General features: G+C 46.7%; 1 protein-coding gene across 1 annotated transcript in view; it reads right to left on the reverse strand.

Annotated features, from left to right (window-relative positions):
- The window catches only part of OBSCN (obscurin, cytoskeletal calmodulin and titin-interacting RhoGEF), a 225824-nt gene that overhangs the window by 195510 nt on the left and 4043 nt on the right, over nucleotides 1-26271 (reverse strand). Inside the window, exons 3-8 of the mRNA XM_010847289.1 lie at nucleotides 26042-26269; nucleotides 24674-24943; nucleotides 24170-24430; nucleotides 23097-23405; nucleotides 22378-22644; nucleotides 21588-21872 (exon numbers count right to left, since the gene is read on the reverse strand). Of these exons, the coding sequence (XP_010845591.1) occupies nucleotides 21588-21872; nucleotides 22378-22644; nucleotides 23097-23405; nucleotides 24170-24430; nucleotides 24674-24943; nucleotides 26042-26269 (1620 nt within the window). The remainder of the gene's footprint in view (nucleotides 1-21587; nucleotides 21873-22377; nucleotides 22645-23096; nucleotides 23406-24169; nucleotides 24431-24673; nucleotides 24944-26041; nucleotides 26270-26271) is intronic.

A 26271-nucleotide genomic window follows, 5' to 3' on the forward strand; every position in this document is an offset into this window, starting at 1 on the left:
AGGAACAGTCTTTTGGACTCTGTGGGAGAAGGAGAGGGTGGGATGATTTGGGAGAATGGCATTGAAACATGTATAATATCATATATGAAACAAGTCACCAGTCCAGGTTCAATGCACGATACTGGATGCTTGGGGCTGGTGCACAGGGACGACCCAGAGGGATGGTACAGGGAGGGAGGAGGGTTCAGGATGGGGAACACGTGTATACCTGTGGTGGATTCATGCTGATATATGGCAAAACCAATACAATATTGTAAAGTTAAATAATAAAATAAAATTTAAAAAAATAAAATAAAGTAAGATAAAATCATCCATGTTCAAAAAAACCAATATCTGACCATCAACTGAAAATTCACTGGCATTCCAAGGACAGGAGTAAATAGGAATTTTTTAAAAAGGCAATATTAGACGATCAGTTTTATGGCTATCAGACCAGGATATAACCATGATGTGTCCACGTGCTCAGTTGCTAAGCTGTGTCCAACTCTTAGCGACTCCATGAACTGTAGCCCACCAGGCTCCTCTATCCATAGGATCTCCCAGGCAATAACCCTGGAGTGGGTTGCCGTTTCCTCTTCCAAGGGATCTTGCCAACCCAGGGATTGAACCCATGTCTCTTGTGTCTCCTGCACCGGGGAAGCTGATGTATAAGCGTGATAATATGTCTTTAATATGAAAGAAAAGAAAATAGATCAAATATAAACATTTTACTACCAACTCTAGAATCTATAGACTCTATAAGAAATGAAACAAACATAAATTATAAAACGGGACAATACAACTGAAAGTAACACACTATAAATGGATTTGACAACAGATTAGATACAAAGGAACAGAAAACTAGTGAACTAGAAGACAGAGCTAAAGAAAATATCCCGACTAAAGTAGAGAGAGAAAAAGAACTAAGGCAGAGAGAAAGAGAGAAAAAAAGAAATGAGGTCGAGAGAAAGAGAGATACATGAGAGACACATGAGAAAAACTCACTCCATGACTGAGCAAAGACAAAACTCTGCACTCAAAGTGCTCTGGAATTCTAACCAAGATGAATACTAAGAAAACCATACCTAGGTGCATCAGTATAAACTGCTGAAAGTCAAAAACAGTATCTTAAAAACAAAGGGAAAGAACAATGGGACCTTGAGGGAAGATAAATCTGACAGTTGATGTGCCAAAAAAAACATGGAATCTGGAAGATGGTGAAATAGTTTCTTAAAAAAAAATGTAATATAGTTTGGAGGGTGGATTGTTAAACTGTAATTTGATATTGAGAGAAAATAACCCTCAGAATATTCGGCTGAACTCTGGGTCTGTATTTCTCTGGCTATATGAACTTTGGCAAATTCTGGAGTTTCTTTTTTGCGCCTTATCTTAAAATGGTAATTCCCCTTCCTGAAGCAGCTGTGAAGCTTACACAAGTAAACAGAAAGAAGCACTCATAAAATCCGGCCCTAGGCATGGAATTAATACCTGTCAGCTGCCGTGTCCTAAGTTTTGTGAGGAAAGGGGCTTCTAGGTGGCATGATCACACACTTTTCACTCCCTAACAGTTAACTTGAGGAACATTGAGAAGGACTTCAAGGAACCCACCTGTGACACTGATTTGGAAGGAAACCTTCCAGGTCCTGACTTTTCAATCAGACTCCTCAGGCTCTGCCTTGCCCACCTGCCGCACCACCAGGCTCCAGGTGCAGACCCTGGCCTCCACATACACTTCTAAGCTTCTTCCCTCTCTGAATCATGTAATCTCTGTCTGGGCTACCTTACAGCTTAGTGTGGCGCCGGCCCCCACCTCAGCATGCACTTCCCCGCATGCCGGGTACTCCCCAGAAAACATCAGTGTGGGCTCTGAGGACAGGGAGGAACAAGCGGTCAGAGACAATCAAATTTCTAGAACTGGATGAGGGCTCGCCTTCTAGAACTCAAAACTAGAATGCCTTGGCCCCAAGCTGGCCCTGTTCCTAGCTCTCTCAATGCAGAGAACTTCCCGTGCAGAAGATGCAGAAAGCAGGGGACAGGATAGGTCTTGGAATCCGAACGCTCCCAGTTCAATCCTGTTCAGGTTGATATATGCTACAACCCAGGTTTACTCATCACCTGTGATCCCATGATTACTCTAACAAAGGGAGGCATAATCTGAGGCTGGCACATCAAAGAACTGGCATTCTCAGGGAGAGTTTCTTATACCATATAACCCAAAACAGGCGATACTCTTGTCATAGGAACATTAATATGCTAATACAGTCTACAGCTTCTAGCAGGCTAACCACCATTGGGGTAATCAAATCGTGTAATCAAATCCTTGGCCTTGTAATCAGATGTTCTTTTTTTATTAACTTATTGTATTTGCTTCATATCACATTACTCTAGAACCCATTCTATTACTCCAGATTTGATTTTCTTCTTTATAAAATAAATTCATTGGTAATTCCTTCAGTGAGATTTTGTGAATGATAAATTCTCTCCACTTACTCTGTGCTCTTCATTGCTGTTGATAAACCTACAGAAGAATAAATATCATCCCATTAATCTTTTTTCTCTTTGGAAATAGATGGAGAAACAATGGAAACAGTGTCAGATTTTATTTTCCTGGGCTCCAAAATCACTGCAGATGGTGACTGCAGCCATGAAATTAAAAGACGCTTACTCCTTGGAAGGAAAGTTATGACCAACCTAGACAGCATATTAAAAAACAGAGACATTACTATGCCAACAAAGGTCCATCTAGTCAAGGCTATGGTTTTTCCAGTAGTCATATATGGATGTGAGAGTTAGACTATAAATAAAGCTGAGTGCTGAAGAATTGATGCTTTTGAACTGTGCTGTTGGAGAAGACTCTTGAAAGTCCCTTGGACTTCAAGGAGATCCAACCAGTCCATCCTAAAGGAGATCAGTCCTGGGTGTTCATTGGAAGGACTGATGTTGAAGCTGAAATTCCAATACTTTGGCCACCTGATGAGAAGAACTGACTCAGAAAAGACCCTGATGCTGGGAAAGATCGAGGGCAGGAGGAGGAGGGGACGACAGAGGATGAGATGGTTGGATGGCATCACCGACTCGATGGACGTGAGTTTGAGTAAACCCCGGGAGTTGGTGAGGGACAGAGAGGCCTGGCGTGCTGCAGTCCATGGGGTCTCAAAGAATCGGACACGACTGAGCGACTGAACTGAACTGAAGATCTCCTCTTGGTTTTCGACCTTCTGCAGTTCACTATGATGTGTCTAGCTGTGACTGTTTTTACAATTTCCATCATTACTTACAAATCTTACAGTTTAGGATTCATGTCTTTTACCATTTCTAAAATGTCTTCAATTATTTCTTTATTTCATCTACCTCGTTATTTCCAGTCTCTCCTAGAAGTCTTTTTAGACATACATGCGGCCTGCTTCTCATCTCTATTCTGTTACTAACTCTTATTTTTTACTTCTTTGTGATTCATTCTGAGTAACTTTCTCAGATCTATCTTCTAACTCAGTAATTTTATGTTCATCTATGTTTAATTTGCTGTTTATCCCTCTTATAAATTGTTCATTATAAATTTTATGTTTCCTTTCCAAGAAATTTCATTTGTTCCTTTAAATCTGCCTGTTCTTTTCCCTAATATTACACTTTTTCTTACGTTTTCAAGTCCTCCATACATCTTTTTAATCATTTTAAATAGACTTATATTCTCTTTCAGACTGTTGTTCTAGCATCTGAAGTTCCTCGGTGGTCTAATTTTGCTTATGTTTGTAAGTTCCAACTCTCATTTATTTTGGATCATACCTTTGATACTTAGATTTTTGTTGTGAGAGCGTATTTATCAGGGATTCTTTTTTAAAGACTTTTATTTATTTATTTGGCCATGCCACGTGGCTTATGGGATCTTAATTCCCCAACCAGAGATTGAACTCAGGCCCTTGGAAGTGAAAGTGGGGAGTCCCAACCACTGGACCCCCAAGGAGTTCTCCAGGGATTCATTAAGTATGGCCTGATTCTGGAGGGTATCCCTCCTGAATGCTTTACATTTACTCCTGTCAGGTGTTCCAGGAGTATCCTTGGCCTAAAGCTTCATTTTTAGCCTAACTTCTTATTCTGGGGTCCCAAATATGATAAATTCACATTCCGATCCATTTATTTTCGCACCCAAGCCAAGGAAAATAGAAAATAGTACTTTTCCTTAAATACGTGGTTCTATAAGATTCTCAGATTCGTACAGCTGTCTCAGTTCCACTCCTCCAACTCTCTTGGATCTAAGTTCCTCTGTGTATTTGCAAGTCAGACCCAGATCCATGAAACCAAAACCCCACAACAACATCAGTGCACCAGCTCATCACTGACTGCATTAGTCTTTCATTCCATCTTCACTTCCAACCTAGAAATTTCCCTTTTTTTCCCCTGCCAGTTCAGATATTAACTTAACCTAACTTTGCTACATTTTGTCCACAAGGAAAGGCCACGTGAATATACAGGAAGAGAGCTCTCACAAGGAACTGATTATGATGGCACCTTGATACTGGACTTCCAACCTCCAGAACTGCAAGGAAAAATAAACTTTTGTTGTTGAAGCCATACAATCTGTAGTATTTTGCTATAAAAACCTGAGCTGACTAATACACTGGATAAATAAAATACACTATACCTCTCCTCTTGAATTCTTTAAAATGTTTGATAGTTAAAAGCCAAAGATCATCACACTGTCTGAATAAGTTTACAAGGTACACAGAGATGACACATAAGACAATTAGTAACATAAAGAAGAGACGACAAAAGTACTTATATATAAGTTCTATAAGTCAACTGAAGTAGTAAAATTCTGGATTCTAAACAGATGGTGAAGAGTATGTTTATTGCAATCCCTAGGGTTAACTACTGTGTCGCAACAGACAAATTAAAATGGAATACTAAAAACATCATAAATAACCCCAAAAGATAGGAAAGGTAAAAAGAGAAAAAACAAAAATAAATATTAAGGCAGTAGACCAGAATTCAAACAATTACTGCATTAATAACAAGTCTAGTCTAAACACACCTATGATAAGAAAGAGATTGTCGGGATGTATAAAAATGATCCAATATTATGCTGTCTGCAAGAAACTCACATCAAATATGTACAGATAAAAGAATGAAACAATATATACAATGCAAACAGTAATCAAGACAAATCTTGCATATCTACATTAATACCAAATAGAATAGACTTCTGAGCCAAAAAAAATTACCAGCAATAAAGAGGAGTATTACCTAAAGATAAACCAGTCAACGTACAAAGAAGACATAACACTTCTAAATGAGTAAGCACCAAATAGCAGAGCTTCAAAATACATGAAACCAAGACGGACAGAACGGAGAGCAAAGCCAGAGATGCCACCGTTAGAGCTGGAGACGTCAGCACTCTCCACACAATACCTGGCAGAACCTGCAGACAGATCACCGTTAGATGCTGAGCCAGTAACCAGCAGATCGGACACGTGTAAGACACTCCACCCAAGGGCAGGCTAGGCATCCCTCTTAAGTATACACGGAACAGTCACCAACATCTACCGTACTGTGGTTTACTAAGAAAGCTCTCAACATTTCTAAAATCTAAAAAACATAAAGTATGTGCTAGTATAGACTGCTGCTAAGTCACTTCAGTCGTGTCTGACTCTGTGTGACCCCGTAGACGGCAGCCCACCAGGCTCTCCTGCCCCTGGGATTCTCCAGGCAAGAACAGTGGACTGGGGTGCCATTGCCTTCTCCAAGTACAGACTAGAAATCAACAACAGAGAGTAAGAGTAAAATCTCTAAGCACTTGGAAATTACACAACACACCTCTGAATAATACAGAAGTCGAAGAAGTTTCAAGCAAAATTAGTAAATATTTTAGACTGAACCATAGATGGCAGCCCACCAGGCTCCCCCGTCCCTGGGATTCTCCAGGCAAGAACACTGGAGTGGGTTGCCATTTCCTCCTCCAATGCATGAAAGTGAAAAGTGAAAGTGAAGTCTCTCAGTCATGTCCGACTCTTAGCGACCCCATGGACTGCATCCCACCAGGCTCCTCCATCCATGGGATTCTCCAGGCAAGAGTACTGGAGTGGGGTGCCATTGCCTTCTCCGTTTTATTATTTAGACCTCCAAAAAAGAAACCTCTGGGCCAGGATGACTTCACTGGTTTACCCAGTGAAATAACTAAAAGAGAAATTAAAGAAAGAATAGAAACAACATAGATTCTACACAATCTCTTTCAGAAAACAGAAGCAAAGAGAATACTTTTCAACACATTTTGTGATTCCAGCATTATCCTGATACCAAAGCCATACAAAGACAGTGTAAGAAAGTTACAAACCAAAATTCCTCATGCACGTAAATACAAAAGTACTCAACCAAATATTTTCAAACTGAATCCAGGAACATATAAAAAGAACAACACACCTCAAACAACCAAATGGGCATAATCCAAGAAATGCAAGGCTGGTTTCAACATTTTAAAATCATCCCAAGACACGTTAGCAAAATGGCAAAATAATAACTTTTTAAAAAAAACTCTTTTCCATGAAATCAATTAAGACATTTGCAAAAATTGTTGTGATCAACTTTCTCAAAGCTCTGGAAATTAACCAAAGGCTTCTTAGCAATCTGAGGAGCATACAGTCAAGAAAAACAGCCACATCTTGGTAAGAACAGCAAGGCGTGGCATTTTAAGTTGCCCAATCCTCATACCCTTCTCCCCAGTTCTGACGTAGCCCTGAAAACCAACAGTCCACTATCACAATGAAAACCAGTAACCTGGAAGCCACTGGGTAGGGTAAAGAATGAAATGAGGGCTCTTTCAAAGTTCCGTTCCCAGGGAATAGTCATTATTTAAGCTGACTAGTAGACTTCCCTGGTGGCTAAGATGGTAAAGCGTCTGTCTACAATGCAGGAAACCCAGGTTCAATCCCTGGGTTGGGAAGATCCCCTGGAGAAGGAAATGGCAATCCACTCCAGTACTCTTGCCTGGAAAATCCCACGGACAGAGGAGCCTGGTAGGCTATAGTCCACGGGGTCGCAAGGAGTCAGACACGACTGAGCAACTTCACTTCACTAAACTGACTAGTGGTTCCTTGCAAAACCCCACTCACAAGGCTGTCTTTATTTATTCATTATCCAAGTCTGAACAGAAGTTCACCAAGTAAAAACAGCTTTTCCCCAGGGGTATTTGTTAAAAAATAATTACAGGCACTTACTACACATGGCTATCTGGGTTTGTGGATACCAACTGGCAGACCACAGGCTAACCGATGGGCTTAAAAGGAAAAGCTGGATTATGAGATGTTAGTAGATGGCTCTGGAAAGCTCTGACCTCTTCCTGGGCATCTAGAAGGCCATACATCCATGATACTCAGGAGACACCTGAGAAGGTCCTAAACTCACACATCTGCCTCATGAAAGCCCGGAGTAAAGGCAAAGGTGGATATGGCTTTGAGTTATATGCATTTAACAATGCCCACGCAAAGTCCCCTGGCAAAAACTGGGAGACTTACAGGTTACAGACATCGAAGGAAATCACTATGAAATCATTAGCCGACCAATAAGCTAACTGAAGAGAGACTTCAGTATCTTATACACACACACACACACACACACACACACTTTGCAGAATTCATTCAGGAAAGTCACTGAACGTCCAAACAACAGCAGCAAAAGCAAACAGCAACACCAAGAAACACCAGGGAGGATGGGAGAATCTGAACTCCAGAGTTTCCACAGATTATCATGTAATATTCCAGTTATCAACCAAGAATTACATGCCATGCTAAGAAATAAGAAAGCATGGCCCACACGCAGGCAAAGAAACAGTCAACAGAATCTGTGCTTGAGGAAATCCAGATATTGGACTTATTAGAAAAAGTCTGTACATCAGCTATTTTAAGAATGCTTTTAAAAAATTAAAGGAAACAATTTACAATGAAATAAAGGAATACATGAGGACAATGTCCCAGCAAATAAATAATGTCCATTAAAAGATATATTTTAAAATAGAAATCCTAAATTTAAAAAGTATAATAATTGAAATGAAAAGTTCACTAATGAGGTATTCAACAGCCAATTTAAGCAGGCAAAAGAAAAAATCGTTCAAGTTAAAGACAGGTCTCTTGAAATTGGCCAGTCTGAGGATCAGAAAGAAAAAACAATGAAGAAAACGGACAGAGCTTCAGACAGCTGTGGGACAACACAGATTGTACCAATACATGTGTAATGGGAGTCCACAGGAGGGGAGAGAAAGGGGCAAAGAGGTCATCTGAAGAACTGGTCAAAAATTTCCAAAACTGATAAAAGACATGAATCTATACACCTAAGAAGCTCAACAAACTCCATGAAGATAAACTAAAAGAGATTCACATTGAGACAAAGTATGTCAAATTGCCAAAGGTCAGAAAAGAGACACTCTTGAAAACAGCAAGAAGCGACCTGTCACACACAAGAGCTCCTCAATAAGACACATAGCTGATTTCTCCTCGGAAACCACAGAGGCTAGAAGGCTGTGGGATGATGTGTTTAAACAGTTGAAAAACCATCAACCAATGGTTTTAGATTTGCCAAAGCTGTCCTTCAAAAGTGAAAGAGAACTTAATACAGTCCCAGATAAACAAAACCTAAGGCTCTCTTTGCCGGCCCACGTCCTACAAAAAATTCTAAAGTAATATTTCAGCTCAAAAGGAAGATACAAGACAGTAACTTGAAACCGTATGAAAATCAAAGAACGACAGTAAACATAGCTACACAAGTAACTCTAAAAGCCAGCAGCATTTTTATTCTGTAATTCATCTTGTTTTTTATATGACTTTAAAAAAGGTATAAACAAAAATTATAAAACTACAAAGTTAATGGATACACTATGTATAAAGACATAAGTTGTGACAATAAGAACATTCAGCTTGGGGCACAAGTGGTAAATATGCAGAGTTTTTATTGAAACTAAAATCATATAATTTCAAACTTGATTATTATAAAGCTGTATGCTAATGACAAATCCCAGGGTAATCACTTAAGAAAAAATGAATGTATATATACATAAAGAAATGAAAAAGGAACAAAATGGCACACAAGAAAAAATCAATTAATCATTAACAGTAAGGCAGAAAGCAACAGCAAAAAGATATGACAAACAAGAAACAGAGAACAAAATAGCAAAAGTAAGCCCTTCTTTTTAAGAATTAACAACACAAAATTAATTTAAGTGCTGTCTATGAGAGATTCACTTTAGGTCCAGACATACAAACAAATAGGTTGAAAGTGAAAAGATACTCCATGCAAACAGCAGTCAATAGAGATGTGAGGTGGCTATACTTGTCAAAAAAAAAAAGAAAATACATTACAAGACATTATATTATAATATATATAATTTTAGACTGGGCTTCCCTGGTAGCTCCGAAGGTACAGAATCCGCCTGCAAAGAGGGAGACCTGTGTTCAGTCTCTGGGGTGGGACGATCCCCGGTATTCTTGCCTGGAGAATCCCGTGGACAGAGGAGCCTGGCGGGCTACAATGCATGGGGTCACAAAGAGTTTGACAAGACTGAGCAACTAATCACAGCACAGCACATAGATGAATGATGATACATGTTGATTAAAAGAGTCTTAATTAAGAAGTAACACAGCTATAAACGTAAGCACAACTAACCGCAGCACAGCAGGAGAGCTCCAAAACATATGAAGTGGAAACCATAAGATTAAAGACATAAACAGTTCTCCAAGAACAGCTGAAGACTTCAGTAACCTACTCTGAATAATGGACAGAACAACAGATCGATAAAGAAATACGACATGAATAACACAACCCAAGAAACTAGACCTAACTGAATTACAGCAGACACGCCACCCAACAACAATGAAAGACATATTTTGCTCAAGTGTATATGGAACACTCTCTAATATATGTTAAGCCATAAAACAAGTCTCAATAAATCTTAAAAGACTGGAAGCATAGCAAGTCTTTCTGACTATGATGGAATGAAACTAAAAATCAGTAATTGAAGGAAAACTAGAAAATTCACAGTCACAAGTCAAAGTTAAACAATACGCTCAAGAGAGAATTACAAGGAAAATTAGAAAATATTTGGCGACCAATGAAAATAAAGCACAGCACACGAGATGCAGTGAAAACAGGGTTCAGAGTTTCCTGCCATCCAGAGCTATAAATTATAGGCCTATGTTAAAAAAAAATTACAAATCAATAACCTAACTTCATGCCTTAAGGAACAAGAAAAAGAAGACTGCATTAAACCCAAGCTCAGAAGAATGAAAAAAATAAAGATTAGAGCACAAATAAACGAAATAGAGAATACAAAAGCGACAGAAAGAACTGAGGAAACCAAAAGGTGGTTTTCTGAAAAGATCAACAAAATTGACAAAACATTAGCTAGGCTGATCAAGAAAAACACAGAAGACTGAAATTATTAAAATCAGGGGAAACACAGGGGACATCAATCAAGACTTTGTAAAAATTAGAAGGATTATAACAGAATACTACAAACTACTGCATACCAACTAGATAACCTCGATGAAATGGAGAAATTCCCAGAAACACATAAACTATCAAAACCAACACAAGAATAAATAGAAAAACTCTGAATGGACCTATAACAAGCAAAGAGATTTAATCAGGATTCAAAAGCAAAATGAGAGGCATCCAGACTGGAAACGAAGTAAAACTCTCTGCAGGTGACATGATTTGCACATGGAAAATCCTAAGGCATTCGCAAAAGAACTAACAGTAAATATTCAGAAAGGCTGCAGGACAGCAGACCAACTGCTATTGCTCAAGCACATATTGGATCAACTCTACTTCTTGATCAAGTCTATTTCTATGTATTAGGAATGAGTAATTCAAAAGGAAATTAAGAAAATAATTCCATTCACAGTAACATAAAAAAGAATAAAATATTTAGCAACAAACTTAACACAATAAGCACAATTCCTGCACACTAAAAACTGTACCATAATCGAAAGGAAGTTTAAACACCAAAATAAATAGAAAGTCATTTCATATTGTAAACTAGGAGACTGATGCTGTTAAGATATCAATATTCCCCAAAATGATCTATACACCGGATGCAATCCCAATCAAAATACCACCTGCTGTTTTTGCAAAATTTAAAAAAGATGATCCTAAAATTTATGTGCAAATGCAAGAGACCTCAAATAGCCAAGTCAATGTTGTCTGGGAAAAAAAAAGTTTAAAGGATTCACACGTCCCAATTTCAAAACTCACCACAAAGTTACAGTGATCTGGACTGTAGTAGACATACACATCAATAGAGTAACATTAAGAGTCCAGAAAAAACAAGATGCTGTCAAGGAGGAGGAGCGCAAGGGTGGGAGGATAAGATAAACAAAGGCAGGAGAGATGGGACTCAGCATGTGTACAGCTTCAGCATGCTTAAAAATACGAGCAGCAGGAAGGGCGTGTCCAAAACACGTGGTCTCCAGGTGAGGCCCATTGTACGTTAAGGAAGTTGCCTGCCTCAGAATTCTCCTGAGCAAAGCCCCGGGGCTGGGCACTGTGGCTGCCCTACTTCTGGTAAAGCTGCTCCAAGTGTTTAAAATCTTGGGGGCAGAGAGTCAAAGAGGTGAGTCTTCGGTCAGCAATGCCAGAGCCAGCGGCACTGACTGGGACCACGGTCTATGCTTAGCTGCTCAGCTGTGTTTGACTCTTTGTGAGCCCACGGACTGCAGCCCGCCAGGCTCCTCTGTCCATGACATTCTCCAGGCAAAAATACTGGAGTCGGCTGCCATGCCCTCCTCCAGGGGGTCTTCCCAACCCAGGGATCGAACCCACGTCTCCTGCATTGCAGGTAGATTCTTCACCAACTGAGCCACCAGGGAAGATTCTTCAGGAGAAGCCCCGTTCCTGATGCTCCAGACAACCACCTGGCCCTGGTCCTGGTCCTGCCATACGGAGTGCAGACGTGAGAGGCGCTGCTCTCCTAGCGAGCCACACCCTGGCCCTGCTGCTGCTGCTTGCACCGCCTACGCCCCAGGCTGTCGCCCCGCTGCTCCAGACCTCCAACATGCCTGCTGTGGAGGTGAGAGGGCTGCTCCAGGCAGCCACGAAGTACCACACGGGCACAGCTCTCAGCCATCATAGTCTTTCTGCTCTGTAGGGATTCCCTGGCCCCAGTCTTCACCTCCATTCAGGAAACTGGAAACCCCTTCATGTCTGGAACCTTTGTAGTCTCTTCTCTCTGTAACAGCCTCATCGCTGTTCAGCTACTCTTCTACTGGAACGCAAAGACTCCCCACAAGAAGAAAAAGCAGCGGAGTTGAGCTGGCTCCCGGAGTACACTCCATGTTTCCATTCATCCACCCAACCCTGGGGCCCTTCTCATCTGAATCACTCTGCCAGTGTGACTTTTAAACATTCCTTGTTCCTGTTGCAACTGCAACTTTAGTGGAAATACTTGGTTGACTTCCATCCTTAGAAAGGATAGGGGTAGAGATTTTCAGACTGACATTTTGACATTGTGTACATTATTACAAAATTCAGGAGAAGAAAGTAAGGAAAACCACTAGGCCATTCAGGTATGACCTAAATCAAATCCCTTATGATTATACAGTGGAGGTGACAGATTCAAGGGATTAAATCTCGTAGACAGAGTGCCTGAAGAACTGTGGACAGAAGTTCTTAACACTGTAGAGGAGGCAGTGACCAAAACCATCCCCAAGAAAAAGAAATGCTAGAAGGCAAAGTGGTTGTCTAAGCTATTAGAAAAGAAGAGACGTGAAAGGCAAGGTAGAAAGGGAAAGATACATCCATTGATTGCAGAGTTCGAGAGAAAAGCAAGGAGAGATAAGGACTTCTCAAACAAACAATGCAAAGAAACAGAGGAAAACAACAGAATGTAAAAAATTAGAGATCTCTTCTTGAAAACTGGAGATATTAAGGGAACATTCCATGCAAGGACGGGCATGATAAAGAACAAAAATGGTAAGGACTTAACAGAAGCAGACGAGATTAACAAGAGGTGGCAGTAACACAAGAAGAACTATATTAAAAAGGTCTTAATGACCTGGGTAACCGATGATGTGATCACTCGCCTAGAGTCAGACATCCTGGAATGTGAAGTCAAGGGGGCTTTACGAAGCATCACTATAACCAAAGCTAATGAAGGTGATGGAATTCCAGCTGAACTATTTGAAATCCTAAAAGATGATGCTGTGAAAGTGCTGCACTCAATATGTCAGCAAATTGGAAAACTAATCAGTAGGCACAGGACTGGAAAAGGTCAGTTTTCAGTCCAATCCCTAAGAAAGGCAATGCCAAAGAATGCTCAAACTACCACACAACTGCAGTCATTTCACATGCTAGAAAGGTTATACTCAAAATCCTCCAAGCTAGGCTTTAGCAGTACGTGAACAGGACTTCCAGATGTACACACTGGATATAGAAAAGGCAGAGGAACCAGAGATCAAACTGCCAAAATTCATTGGCTCAGAGAAACCAAGGGGATTTCAGAAAAAAATCTACTTCTGCTTCATTGTGCTGAAACCTTTGACTGTGTGGATCACAACAACTGGAAAATTCTTAAAGAGATGGGAATACCAGACCACCTGACCTGCCTCCTGAGAAACCTGTATTCAGGTCAAGAAGCAACAGTTAGAACTGGACATGAAAAAATGGACTGGTTCAAAATTGGGAAAGGAGTATGTCAAGGCTGTATATTGTCACCCTGCTTATTTAACTTCTATGCAGAGTACCTAGGGGAAATGCCAGGCTGGATGAATCACAAGCTGGAATAGAGATTGCTGAGAGAAACATCAACAACCTCAGATATGCAGATGATACCACAGTAAGTGAAGAGGAACTAAAGAGCCTCTTGAAAGTAAAAGAGGAGAGTGAAAAAGCTGACTTAAAACCCAATGTTAATAAACCGATGCACCTATGGGTACCTTATTTTTGACAAAGGAGGCAAGAATATACAGCGGGGCAAAGACAGCCTGTTCTCTAAAGGGTGATGGGAAAACTGGACAGCTAGATGTAAAAGAATGAAATTAGAACACTTCCTAACACCATACATAAAGATAAACTCAAAATGGATTAAAGACCTAAATGTAAGACCAGAAATTATAAAACTCTTAGAGGAAAACACAGGCAGAACATTATATGACATAAATCAAAGAAAGATCCTCTATGACCCACCTCCTAGAGTAATGGAAATGAAAATAAAAGTAAACAAGTGTGACCTGATTAAACTTAACAGCTTTTGCACAGCAAAGGAAACTATAAGCAAGGTGAAAAGACAATCCTCAGAATGGGAAAAAATAGCAAATGAAACAACCGACAAAGGATTAATTTCCAAAATATACAAGCAACTCATGCAACTCAATGCCAGAAAAACAAACAACCCAATCAAAAAGTGGGGAAAAGACCTAAACAGACATTCCTCCAAAGAAGACACACAGATGGCTAACAAACACATGAAAAGATGCTCAACATCCCTCATTATTAGAGAAATGCTAGTCAAAACCACAATGAGACATCACCTCACACCAGTCAAAATGGTCATCATCAAAAAGTCTACAAACAATAAATGCTGGCGAGGGTGTGGAGAAAAGGGAGCCCTCTTGCACTGTTGGTGGGAATGTAAATTGATACCATGGAAAATGGTATGGAGATCCCTTAAAAAACTAGGAATAAAACCACCATATGACCCAGTCATCCCACTCCTAGGCATATACCATGAGGAAATCAAAATTGAAAGAGACACATGTATCCCATTGTTCATTGCAGCACTGTTTACAATTGCTAGAACATGGAAGCAATCTAGATGTCCATCGACAGATGAATGGATAAAGAAGTTGTGGTACATATACACAATGGAATATTCAGTTCAGTTCAGTCGCTCAGTTGTGTCTGACTCTCTGCGACCCCATGAATTGCAGCACGCTAGGTCTCCCTGTCCATCACCAACTCCCGGAGTTCACTCAAACTCACGTCCATTGAGTCGGTAATGCCATCCAGCCATCTCATCCTCTGCTGTCCCCTTCTCCTCCTGCCCCCAATCCCTCCCAGCATCAGAGTCTTTTCCAATGAGTCAACTCTTCACATGAGGTGGCCAAAGTACTGGAGTTTCAGCTTTAGCATCATTCCTTCCAAAGAACACCCAGGACTGATCTCCTTTAGAATGGACTGGTTGGATCTCTTTGCAGTCCATGGGACTCTCAAGAGGAATATTACTCAGCCATAAAAAGGAACATATTTGACTCAGTTCTAATGAGGTGGGTGAACCTAGAACCTATTATACAGAGTGAAGTAAGTCAGAAAGAGAAAGGTAAATATCATATTCTAACACATATATACGGAACCTAGAAAAATGGTACTGAAGAACTTATTTACAGGACAGACATAGAAAATAGATAGATGGACATGGGGAGAGAATGAGGAAAGGGTGAGATGTATGGAAAGAGTAACATGGAAACTTACATTACCATATGTAAAATAGATAGCCAATGGGAATTTGCTATATGGCTCAGGAAACTCAAACAGGGGCTCTGTATCAACCTAGAGGGGTGGGATGGGGAGGGAGATGGGAGGGAGGTTCAAGAGGGAGGGGACGCATGTATACCTATGGCTGATTCATGTTGAGGTTTGATAGAAAACAACAAAATTCTGTAAAGCAATTTTCCTTCAATTAAAAAAAAAAAGAAAAAGAAAAAAAACAACATCAAAAACAAATAAGATCATGGCATCCAGTCCCATCACTTCATGGCAAATAGAAGCAGAAGAAGTAGAAACAGTGACAGATTTTATTTTCTTGGGCTCCAAAATCATTGCAGATGTTGACTGCAGCCATGAAATTAAAAGATACTTGCTCTTTGGAAGGAAAGCTATGACAAACCTCAGTTCAGTTTGGTCACTCAGCCATGTCTAACTCTTTGCAACCCTATGGACTGCAGCACTCCAGGCTTCCCTGTTCATCACTAACTCCCGGAGACTGCTCAAACTCATGTCCAGTGAGTTAGTGATGCCATCCAACCATCTGTCATCCCCTGTCATCTCATCCTCTGTCATCCCCTTCTCCTCCTGCCTTCAATCTTTCCCAGCATCAGGGTCTTTTCAAATGAGTCAGTTCTTTACTTCAGGTGGCCAAAGTATTGGAGTTTCAGCATCAGTCCTTCTAATGAATATTCAGGACTGATTTTCTTTAGATTTGACTGGTTGGATCTCCTTGAAGTCCAAGGGACTCTCAAGAGTCTTCTCCAATACCACAGTTCAAAAGCATCAATTCTTTGGCACTCAGCTTTCTTTATAGTCCAACTCTCACATCCATACATGACTATTGGATAAACCATAGCTTTACTAGACGGACCTTTGTTGGCAAAGTAATGTCTCTGCTTTTTAATATGCTATCTAGGTTGGTCATTGCTTTTCTTCAAGGAGCAAGTGTCTTTTAATTTCATGGCCCCAGTCAATATCTGCAGTGATTTTGGAGCTCAAGAAAATAAAATCTGTCACTGTTTCAATGGCATCACCGACTCAATGGACATGAGCTTGAGCAAGTTTCGGGAGATGGTGAAGGACAAGAAAGCCTGGCGTGCTGCAGTCTATGGGGGTCACAAAGAGTCAGACACAACTGAGCTGCTGAACAACAAATCCAAACTGCACAGATGCCATTGCTAAGGAGGGCTTAGATGGGCAACATTAACTTTTTCAAGGAGTCGATTTAAAGAAGTCTTATGCAATGACCACCAACTTGGGATAAAACTCCGGAGGCCTACAGGGCTCTTGCTTCCTCTGCACAGCCACAAAGACCCCCATGGCCCATGCAAAAGGGCATCACAGCTTATCACTCAAGTGGACAAATGTGACAAAGCCATGCAAGCCTGTGGACACACAGCTTTTGTCTCACATTTAGCGTAGGGCATCCCAGAGGAATAATTTGGGGACAGGCAGAACAAACGGAGCATTAGTGCAGACTGGGTGCCGCGTGCACCCCTTGACAAGCGCCATCTCAACCTAATTCCCTGGACAGCCCTCAAACTGGGTGGGCCTCATTCTGCCCAGGTGAAAAACTGATACCACACAAGGTACTGATGTGGCTTCCCTGGGGCCCCACTGCAGGCAAGAGCATCAGGACCCAGGCACAGGAGCACACACCATTCAGGATCAGGGGCCAAGTACATGCCCAGACGTTCCCGCATCACTGTCCAGAACTTTCTGGAGGCCCTGATGCACATTTGGTGGAGTGCCACCCTGCCTGACATGCTTGGGTTCGCCTCCAGTACCAGACCCGGGGCCCTGATGCCTGGGCCTCTGGCCCACCACGAAAGCTCCACCCTCCTCCCTTGACCTACCGCACTCCCAGAATCTCAGTCCAGCAGTGCGGGAGGGAGCCAGCCCTCAGCACTCCTCGAAGGTGCCCTTAGGACAGCTCCAGGAGTTCTATTACTGCCCCTCACCGCAGATACTTTGGCCACCTGATGCGAAGAACTGACTCACTGGAAGAGACCCTGATGCTGGCAAAGATTGAATGCAGGAGAAGAGGATGGCAGAGGATGAGATGGTTGGATGGCATCACCAACTCAATAGACACGAGTTTGAGCAAGCTTCAGGAGTTGGTGATGGACAGGGAAGCCTGGCGTGCTGCAGTCCATGGGGTCGCAAAGAGTCGGACACGACTGAGTGACTGAACCGACCGAAAAGATGAGAAAAAGGGGGCGGGAGGCAACTGTGGGAGGTCCTAGAATGGCCAGAACAAATGACCACAGACAGGGGGCTTAAGACAACAGGAATGTGTTCTCTTCAGTTCTGGACACCAGAAGTCTGAGATCAAGGTGTGGGCAGGCCGAGCTCCCTCCTGAGGCAACGTGGGCAGATGGCCCCAGGTGCTTCCAGCTTCTGGTGCCGTCCCTGGGTTTGTGACTGCATCACTCCAACTTCCGCTTTCACTATCACTGGCCATTTCTCCGTGTCTCTGTATCGCACACATTCCTCTTCTTTCTCTCAAAGGACACCTGTCACTGGATTCAAGGCCCATCCTAATCCACGGTTATCTCACCTTGTGATGCCTTCTTTGATGTCATCTGCATAGACCCCATTTCCAGATAAGCCCCCATTCTGAGTTTCTAGGATGACATGAACTTCACGGGGATATACACTGACAACTTGCCTAAGGTCACTTGGCTCCTAAGAAGCCAGGGTGAGGTCTGACCCTGTCCACACCCTGACCCCTCCACAGCCTGCCTCGAAGTCAGTGTCTAAAATCAAGGCACAGTCACCCTGGTGTGGGCATGGGCCAGTCCTGCAAGACAGGTCCCTCAGCAGAGTCGGGCCAGCCACACCACCCTCAGAGTCACACTGCTGAACCTGGAAGGTTAGGGACTCACTTTCCCAGGCTCCTGAGCTAGGCATGGCTATCGGACCCAGGCAACACTGGAAGGCATAGAGAAACTCTGCTGTGGGTTCCTCAGAGAGTATCTGTTCTCTGAGGAGAGGAACGAGCAGGTGACACCCTGTGCTAGGCTGGACTGTTCCAAGATCCCTGCCCCTCAGTGTGCATGTCCCCTCTAAGCTATTCCACCAAACACCACTCCAGGTGCTGCTGTGAAGGAGCTCTGCAGAAGGAAGTTAGGTCCCAGATCATTTGACTATGAGTTCACTCACTCTCAAGGAGATCCTCCTGGTTGGAACTGGCCTAATCAGGTGAGACCTTACAAGGGAGGGGGCTCTTCCTGGCCAAAGAGATTTTAAGCATAAGAGTGAGTGGACATGAGATGCCATGTGGGAAAGGACCTAAAAACAGCCCCTAGGGGCCAGCCAGCCAGAAAACAGCCCAGAATCACAAGGAAATGAATTCTGCTAGCAACCTGGATGAGCTTGGAAAAGACCCTGAGAGAATTCAGCCTGATGGCACATGGATTCCAGCTCTTGAGACCCTGAAAAGAAAATCCCGATCTATAGAATTCTGATTTATAGGACTATGATCTAACATACGGGCATGAATTTAAGCCGCTGAGTTTGTGATAATTTACAACATAGTAGTGAAAAGTAAAAAAAAAAAAAAAAAACACACATACAATCCTCACATGTTCTTCCCACCTTGAACGTGATGGCTGGAGCTGTGGAAGCCATCTTGTGAGCATGAGGTAATAAGCATTAGAAAGATCTTTATCCCATGCTCAAGAAAGATCTAGACAGATAGAGCCATGTTCCTGTAGTAGATTGTAAGAAACTGTCCCGAATGAGTCGGGGACCCCTCATTAACAGCAAAGTCTTCTTTTCCAATCCCTCGGAACTAGGTTGACCTTATGTCTGGCTTTGTGCAACAGAACATGCAGAATGTGACACTCTGGGTCTGGTGAAAACCACCCTTAACAAACCTTGCTGCATCTCCTATTCCCTGACGGGAACCCCGCCACTATATGAAGGAGCTCAGGCCACCCACATGGAGAAAGAGGCCTTCAGAATGAGATGTGACAAGGAGAGCATGGCCTCAGGAGAGAGAGAAAAGCATGGTCCCAGACAGACATTACTAGAAGAGAGAGGCCCCATGCCAGCCAGCCCCCCTGGGACATCAGACACACAGATGAAGCCAGACTGGATCCTCCTGTCCTGGCCAACACCATGTGGAGCAGAGATGAGCCTCTCATACTGACACTGCTTGAATTCCTGCCCATGGATTGTTCCACTGGGCCACTAAATTCTAGGGCTACCTGTATAATTGACTGACACAGACCTGCTGAGTCTGCTGAGCACTGCCATCAGCCACACTGAAATGGTTCCTCCAGGCCTGTTGCTATTCAATGGCTAGATGTCTGCTTCATCAACTGACTTGGGACGCCCAGGTGGAAGGAGACCTTCTGGCCCTGGTCTCACAGCTGTACTCCTCAGCATCTCTCTTCCCTACCTGCTGCACTACCAGACTCTAGGGGCAGCCTTTGGCCTCCAGGCACACTTTTGAGCTTGTGCTCAGCTTCTTCCCATCCTTGTACCACATCATCTCCATCTGGCCCTGGCCACCTCACAGCTCAGCGTGGCACTGGCCCCCGCCTCAGCCTGTACCTCCGAGTGCTGGCTGCTCCCTGGAAACACCACTGAGGACTCCAGGGACAGGGAGGGATACACAGTCAGAGATTCTGCCCAGGAGAGGTCTTCCAAGTCCTGGAGTCATGACAGAGCTGTGCTCTAGACCCTGGCAGTCTCAGATCCACCATGAAAATCCTTTGTGATTAGTGGCTGCATATGGACCCTCGATGGGCACAGGTGGTCCAGGTACTCCAAGCCCTCCTAGGTGTGATGGGAAGCAGTCTCAGTGCCCCTGATGGGCAGATGGTCCTAGGGCCTGTGTTCAGAGATAAGGACACATCAGGGACAAGGCAGAGACCCTCCTGAAAGCCAGGATGGGGCAGAGCTGACTTAGAGAATCTGCCAAGAGACCTCAACGGCTTCGAGAAAAAGCCAGGGGCTCAGACTTACCAAGGTCCAAATCTAACCTTCCAAGGACACTTCCAACACTTTCCAGGTCTGCTCTGCCTCATTTCCTCATCTTTACAAAGAAGACATGGGTTTTTAATTTCCTCCTTATTTTTTATATTATAAACCTGTGTTCTTCCAATATATATATATATATATATATATATACACACACACACACATACATACATACATATGTTTTGTGGGCAGTTTCTTTACCCAAATCCAGGAGTAACTACCCCTACTCCCAAGCATTCTCAGAAGAAATGAAGTGAGAGAGCTTGGCCTTGCAAGTGCAACATGGGAGCAGCCAGAACTGCTCCCTACAAACCAAGCCTAGGAGGCAGTGCACTCACCACAGACACACGATCAGGAGTCCAGAGTCCTCACCCGCTCAGCACCAACAGGTGCCCTCACCCTGCACAGTGCCTGAGGTGGCCACCAAGCAGTGCCGTGTGTCTACATCCTCCCGGGAGAAGTGCTGGCAGGAGCAACCGAGCTCCACGCCATCCTTGTACCCGGGAACGTGCACACGGGCGTCTGAGGTCTCGAGTTCCAAGTGGGCTGGCCTCCCCGCCACGGCACCCACAGCCGTGTCCTTGTGCAAGGAGGGTGTGAGGCCTACAAGGGCACACAGGCAGCTCAGGGAGCTGACAGAGCCCTCAGCACACACGTGCCCACGCAGCTAGTAAACGAAGGTGCTCCTGCTTCAGAATCACAGCAGACAGCAGCCCTAGCCCAGACCTGGAGACGAGCAGCCCCGCGGCTGACTTTCGACCACCAAGTGCCGCCCTCCCCTGCTGAGCAGAGGTCCTGTCCCCACCCTCCCACCAGGGTGGGCCGGGCTCCTGGTTCCCCACCCTACCCTCAGGGGTGACCTGACGGCCTAGCCTACTCAGGAGGTCAGCAGAGCTGCCCAGACCTCTGCCCTCTGCACGTGCTCACCCAACACCATCCCATCCCCCGCTGTCGCCACGGGGTGAGCCGAGCACCCCCCAACACACCTCTGACCTCCCACAGGGTAACCTGAGCCCATCTGACCCCCCCTCCCCACAGGCTTGGCAGAGCTGCTCCCCCCCCCCCCCCCCGGGGGGCGGGAAGACAGCGCCCCCTGCCACTCAGGGCTTATCCAGAGTTGAGGGGGGAGAGGGACACACACACACTCGTGTCACCTTGCACCAGCAGCTGGTAGGCGATGCGGCTCCCACGGCTGACGCACTCATACAGGCCCGCGTCTTCTCGCTTCACGTCCCGCACGAGCAGTGCCCGCTGCCCAGCTGAAGCCTGCACCTCATACTTGGGGCCGGGAGACAGCGTGTGTCCGTCCTTGAGCCACGTCACGGCTGCCGCCTGGTCCGACAGCTCGGCCAGGAGCTGGGCCTCCTCGTGCAGCCGGGCCAGCACCTCCCGAGCGGCCGCTGCTGGTGCCGGACGCTTGGCCGTCAGCTCCAGGGGCGCTGGAAGTCACATACAGGTGACAAAGCGGGGGTAAGTGAAGAGGGCAGCGAGAGGAGGAGAGTGATCAGAGGAGGAGGGCGGGGAAGTGGGATGAAGGTATGGACAACAGGGTGTGGATGTGAGGAAGGGGTTGGAGGTTACAAAGAGACAGCGGACAGAGGAGGAAGAGCCGGATATCATGCAACAGACTCCGAGAGGCAAGAAAAGAAGACACAGGACAAGAAGTGGAGGAGGAGAAGGAATCAGCAAGAAGGGAGGAGGGGAGAGGGGAGGCAAGTGGCGGGGCACAGACACAGAACCGAAGCTCGGACTCCTTAGACCTTCCTCCACTCACACCCTTGCACAGCCTTGCACACCCCACCACCTGGCCCCACGTTATCCAGCTGCTCTGAGAGCCACAACAGACTTCCCAGGATCCCTGCGACTGCAGGGACTCCGTCCCACCCCTATCCCTCAGGAAACGTGGCCTGGAGAAGCCCTGGGGTCACAAGACAGGGTCCCTACCTCGGACCTCCATGCGGATGCTGCTCTCGATGCCATTGGCCACGAATTTGAGCTCCGCCCCGTGCAGGCTGACAGGCACCGAGCGGATGGTGAGAGTATGGCGGGTGCCATCCCGCTGTATCACATACACGCTGCTGGCCTTCAGGACCCGCCCGTCCAGGAACCACTCCCCTGATGAGGCCGTAGTGAGGTCCACAGAGAAGGTCACCTCGCCGCCTTCCACTGCCTCCACTGCCTTCAGAGGTGTTTTCACAGCCAGCTGGGGAGCTGTGGAGTGAGAGCTTCAGGAAGTAGTTGGGCCCCTCCCCTCCTCTCCTCCAATGCCTAGCCCCAAATAACCCCTCCTCTAGGAAGTCCACTGGGCAAGCACGCGGAGAGCCTGAGTGAAAGCCAGACCCAGGGTGGAGTGAGAACAAATTGGAGCTACGCAAGATCCCCTTCAGCTCCCACAGACCCAGTAAGTAGCCCAGTGCCCTGGGGTTGGTGGGCGCAGACAGTTTCTGGGGGCGTGAGTCCTGTGTTGGGGTCACCTGGCCTTCCCACCAAAGAGTCTTCAAGAGCATCAGGATCCTGGGCCCGCCGCCTACCACAAAGAGGATGCAGGAGCCATGCTGGCCTCTCCAGCACTGGGCTACACTCTAGGTCTGGGCGATTCAGAGGCAGATGGCCCCACAGACTGCTGTCAGGGTGCCATGGAGACGAGAGCCTTCGGCACTTACCCAGGTGTACAGTTCCTGGGAACTCGAGGTAGGGGCTCTGGCCAAAGCTGTTCACAGCTGACACCCTGAACTGGAACTCTCCCTCCTCGGCCACGCCAGCCACAGTCAGCTCCGGCGTTGTCACCCACTCATCTTCATGGCAACGGCTCCAGGTATAGGCGCCCAGCCTCTTCTTCTCCACCAGGTAGCCCTCGATGGCAGCAGGGCGGTCCCCAGCAGGTGGCGGGGACCAGCCAAGAGTTACGGAGCTCTCTGTCTGGGCCTTCACCACGGGGGCTTCAGGAGCATGCAGGGGCGGCCTCCTGGGGGCTGAGCAGAGCATGGGCCCACGTCACCAACTGGAAACCCCCTCCCCAAGCCTGGGTCCAATATCACAGGAGGGAGAAGTTCTTGTGACAGAATTCCCAGCCCTCCGTGGCGGGGGCACTGCCCTGGTGGTCTGGAATGGCCACAGCCCGAGGGGCTGCCAGCCCGAGTGTGCTGTGGGCCAGGACCCCGGTCTCAGCTCTGTGGCCGTTTCTCTGTCTGCAGTGGAAAGAGCACCCGGGCCTCAGAGGCCACACTTGGCCGAGGGCCACCATGAGCTGTCCACGGGGCCTGGAAAGGAGCTCCTTCCAGTTCTCAGCCTGACCCCCTCTGTGCATTGGGATCCTGGGCTGGATGATGGTTAAGGCAAGGCACAAGGACCCTTCCAAGGGTGCTGAGACCCGCACACCCCTGACCCCAGCAAAGGGCTGACCCTGTGCCAGCTGGTCTCAGCACCAAAGGCTGAGAAAGAGGACACACGCAATGTTCCCCTACACTCTGTGCTTCTAGAACCACCTGCACTGTTTAAGTTGGTTCACAGGTCGGGGGGGCCACTAGGACTCCCACTTTGCGGACGCCTAGTGTGACCATCGTGGAGGAGGGGGTCAGACAAATCACGCCCCCCACAGAACCAGATCTACAACCTAGGCAGTCTACAATGCACAGTGCTCCCCGCAGCAGGCGAAAAGTCAGAGCAGGGCCCAACTCACGGTGGGCAGGGACGGGGCCCCCCCTCTCCGTCCAACAGGGGCTCTCACGGCCCTTACCTGACACGCAAAACTGGGTAGACGTCCGGCAGTCCCCAGCCACAAAGGCCACCTCACCCACATCCTCCAGGCTGCACTGGGAGATGGTCAGCGTGTGGCACGTGCCCTCAGCAGTGATGGCCACCCGGCCCCCAGCCACCACCGCCTTCTGGTTCCACAGCCACTGAACGGGGCCCTCGGGCTTGGCCAGCTCCACACAGAACATGGCCGTGTCTCCCACTCGTACAGCTGTCTTCCTGGGGAGCTTCCGAAGGAGGTTGCCTGGGGTGGGCAGAGGAGCAGTGAGTGAGGGGGAAGAGGGTAGAGCTGGTCAGAGCAACCCCCATAGGGCTGCCCCACCCACACCTCCTTCCTGCCCCTGCACCCAGAGCTTCCACTCCACCCCTCCCTGACCCACCCCTTGTCCTGGGATCCAGCCTGCCCCGCCGCCCAGGACCTCAGTCACTTGCCCAGTTCCTGGGAGACCCATACCCTGCCCAGTCTCTTGGCCCGCTGCCCACTCACCTCGCACTGCCAGCTCAGCCACTGTGCGACTGCCCTCTGCCGTCTCACAGATGTACACGGCGTCGTCGTCGGAGGAGACGTTCAGCACGGTCAGCCGACGCTCGGCGCCCGCCTCCTCGATGAGGTACTTGGCACTGGCCCACAGCCGCGTTTCCTCCTTATACCAGGCAGACTCCATGGCTGGCACCGGTACTTCACACTGGAACGTGGCTGATGCCTTCTCTGGCACCTCCAGGTCCTGCAGGCGCTTTCTGAAGGGCACTGTGGGCTCTGCGGAAGAAGGGCTCAGATGAGCGGGACCAGGAGAGGGAAGAGGGGCAGGTTGGAGGGGTGCCAGAGGCTGGGGGAAGAGGGGGCAGTGCAGAGGGGCAGGGAGGCGAGTGAAAGAAAGGAAGGAGACAGGGAAAGATAGGTATAAGGCTGGGGTGGGGGCAGGGAGCCAGGGTAGGGGTTGGAGGGTGGGTAAGGAGCTTCAGGGAGCGGGGACAGAGGGAGGTAGGGGGAAAGGAGAGGAAGGAGAACAGTGGAGAGGGACTTAAAGGAAAGAGTCCCTTCCCCCAAGAATCAGGGAGAAGTCTGGACCAAAAAAGGAGAAATGCCGCAGGTGAAGTCCTAGCAAGCAGCATGGCTGGGCAGCCCCCTAAGCTGGTGGTCCGGACAGCCAAGAGAGGCTGGATTACCCAGCAGAGAGGCCACTGGACAAGTACTGGCCTGAAAAACTGCTCAACCCCAGCGCACTTCCCTGCAAAAAAAAAAAAAAACGAGGAAGCAGACACACGCACACAAAGGTTGAAGCGCCCTGCTGGAGATCCCACAGCTGGCAAAAAGTGGAGACGGGACTCCGACCACATCAAGGCTGGTCTTAGGAAACAAGAAGGGACAAGTTCTGACGGTGTTGTCCACAGCTGCCCGGTGCGCTGGGGACAGAACCTGCAAACTGACCCAGAATCAGGTTCAGGCTGCGCCCTGGGGCAGTCCCAGCCTGAGGCCTCTGACAGCACGAGGTCTGTCCTTGATCCTGCCTCCCTCCGGCTCAGCTGGGGAGACCCCCCACCTAGCATCCTGTAGGAGAAGGGGAGGGCCTGGGTCACCCTCAGCCTGGACAGGGCAGGCTCCGACACTGGGCAACCACCTCCCGAGGGAGGGGGTGTTAGTGATAAGCACTTGCTTGTACACGCGTGTTACTTTCACAAAGACAATGAAACACCACAGCAAGAGCCGCCAAGACCTCCAGCCACGGATTTCTCTACACGATAGGGAAATGGCGGCAGCAGCAGCCGCTAGAAGGAAGGGATGGGCGGCCTGGGGAAGAACCTCCGCCTGTGTTCACTGCGCACAGCGACTTCGTGCCAGCCACCAGGAGCTCACCTCTCACAACGACCAGCACCGAGCTGTAGGTCTGGCCCACAAGGTTGGACGCCGTGCAGGTGTAGAGGCCACAGTCTGACTGCTTGCAGAAGAGGATCTTCAGCACGAAGTTCTCCTGCTCGTCCTCATACACCACGTGCCGCCGGCCCTCCACCACCAGCTGTCCATCCTTCTTCCACACGATCTCAGGCTTGGGCTCGCCCGTCACGAAGCAGCTGAGGCGCGCGTGT

The sequence above is a fragment of the Bison bison genome, unplaced genomic scaffold, assembly GCF_000754665.1.
Source record: "Bison bison bison isolate TAMUID 2011002044 unplaced genomic scaffold, Bison_UMD1.0 scf7180017864248, whole genome shotgun sequence".
Classification (NCBI taxonomy): Eukaryota; Metazoa; Chordata; class Mammalia; order Artiodactyla; family Bovidae; genus Bison; species Bison bison.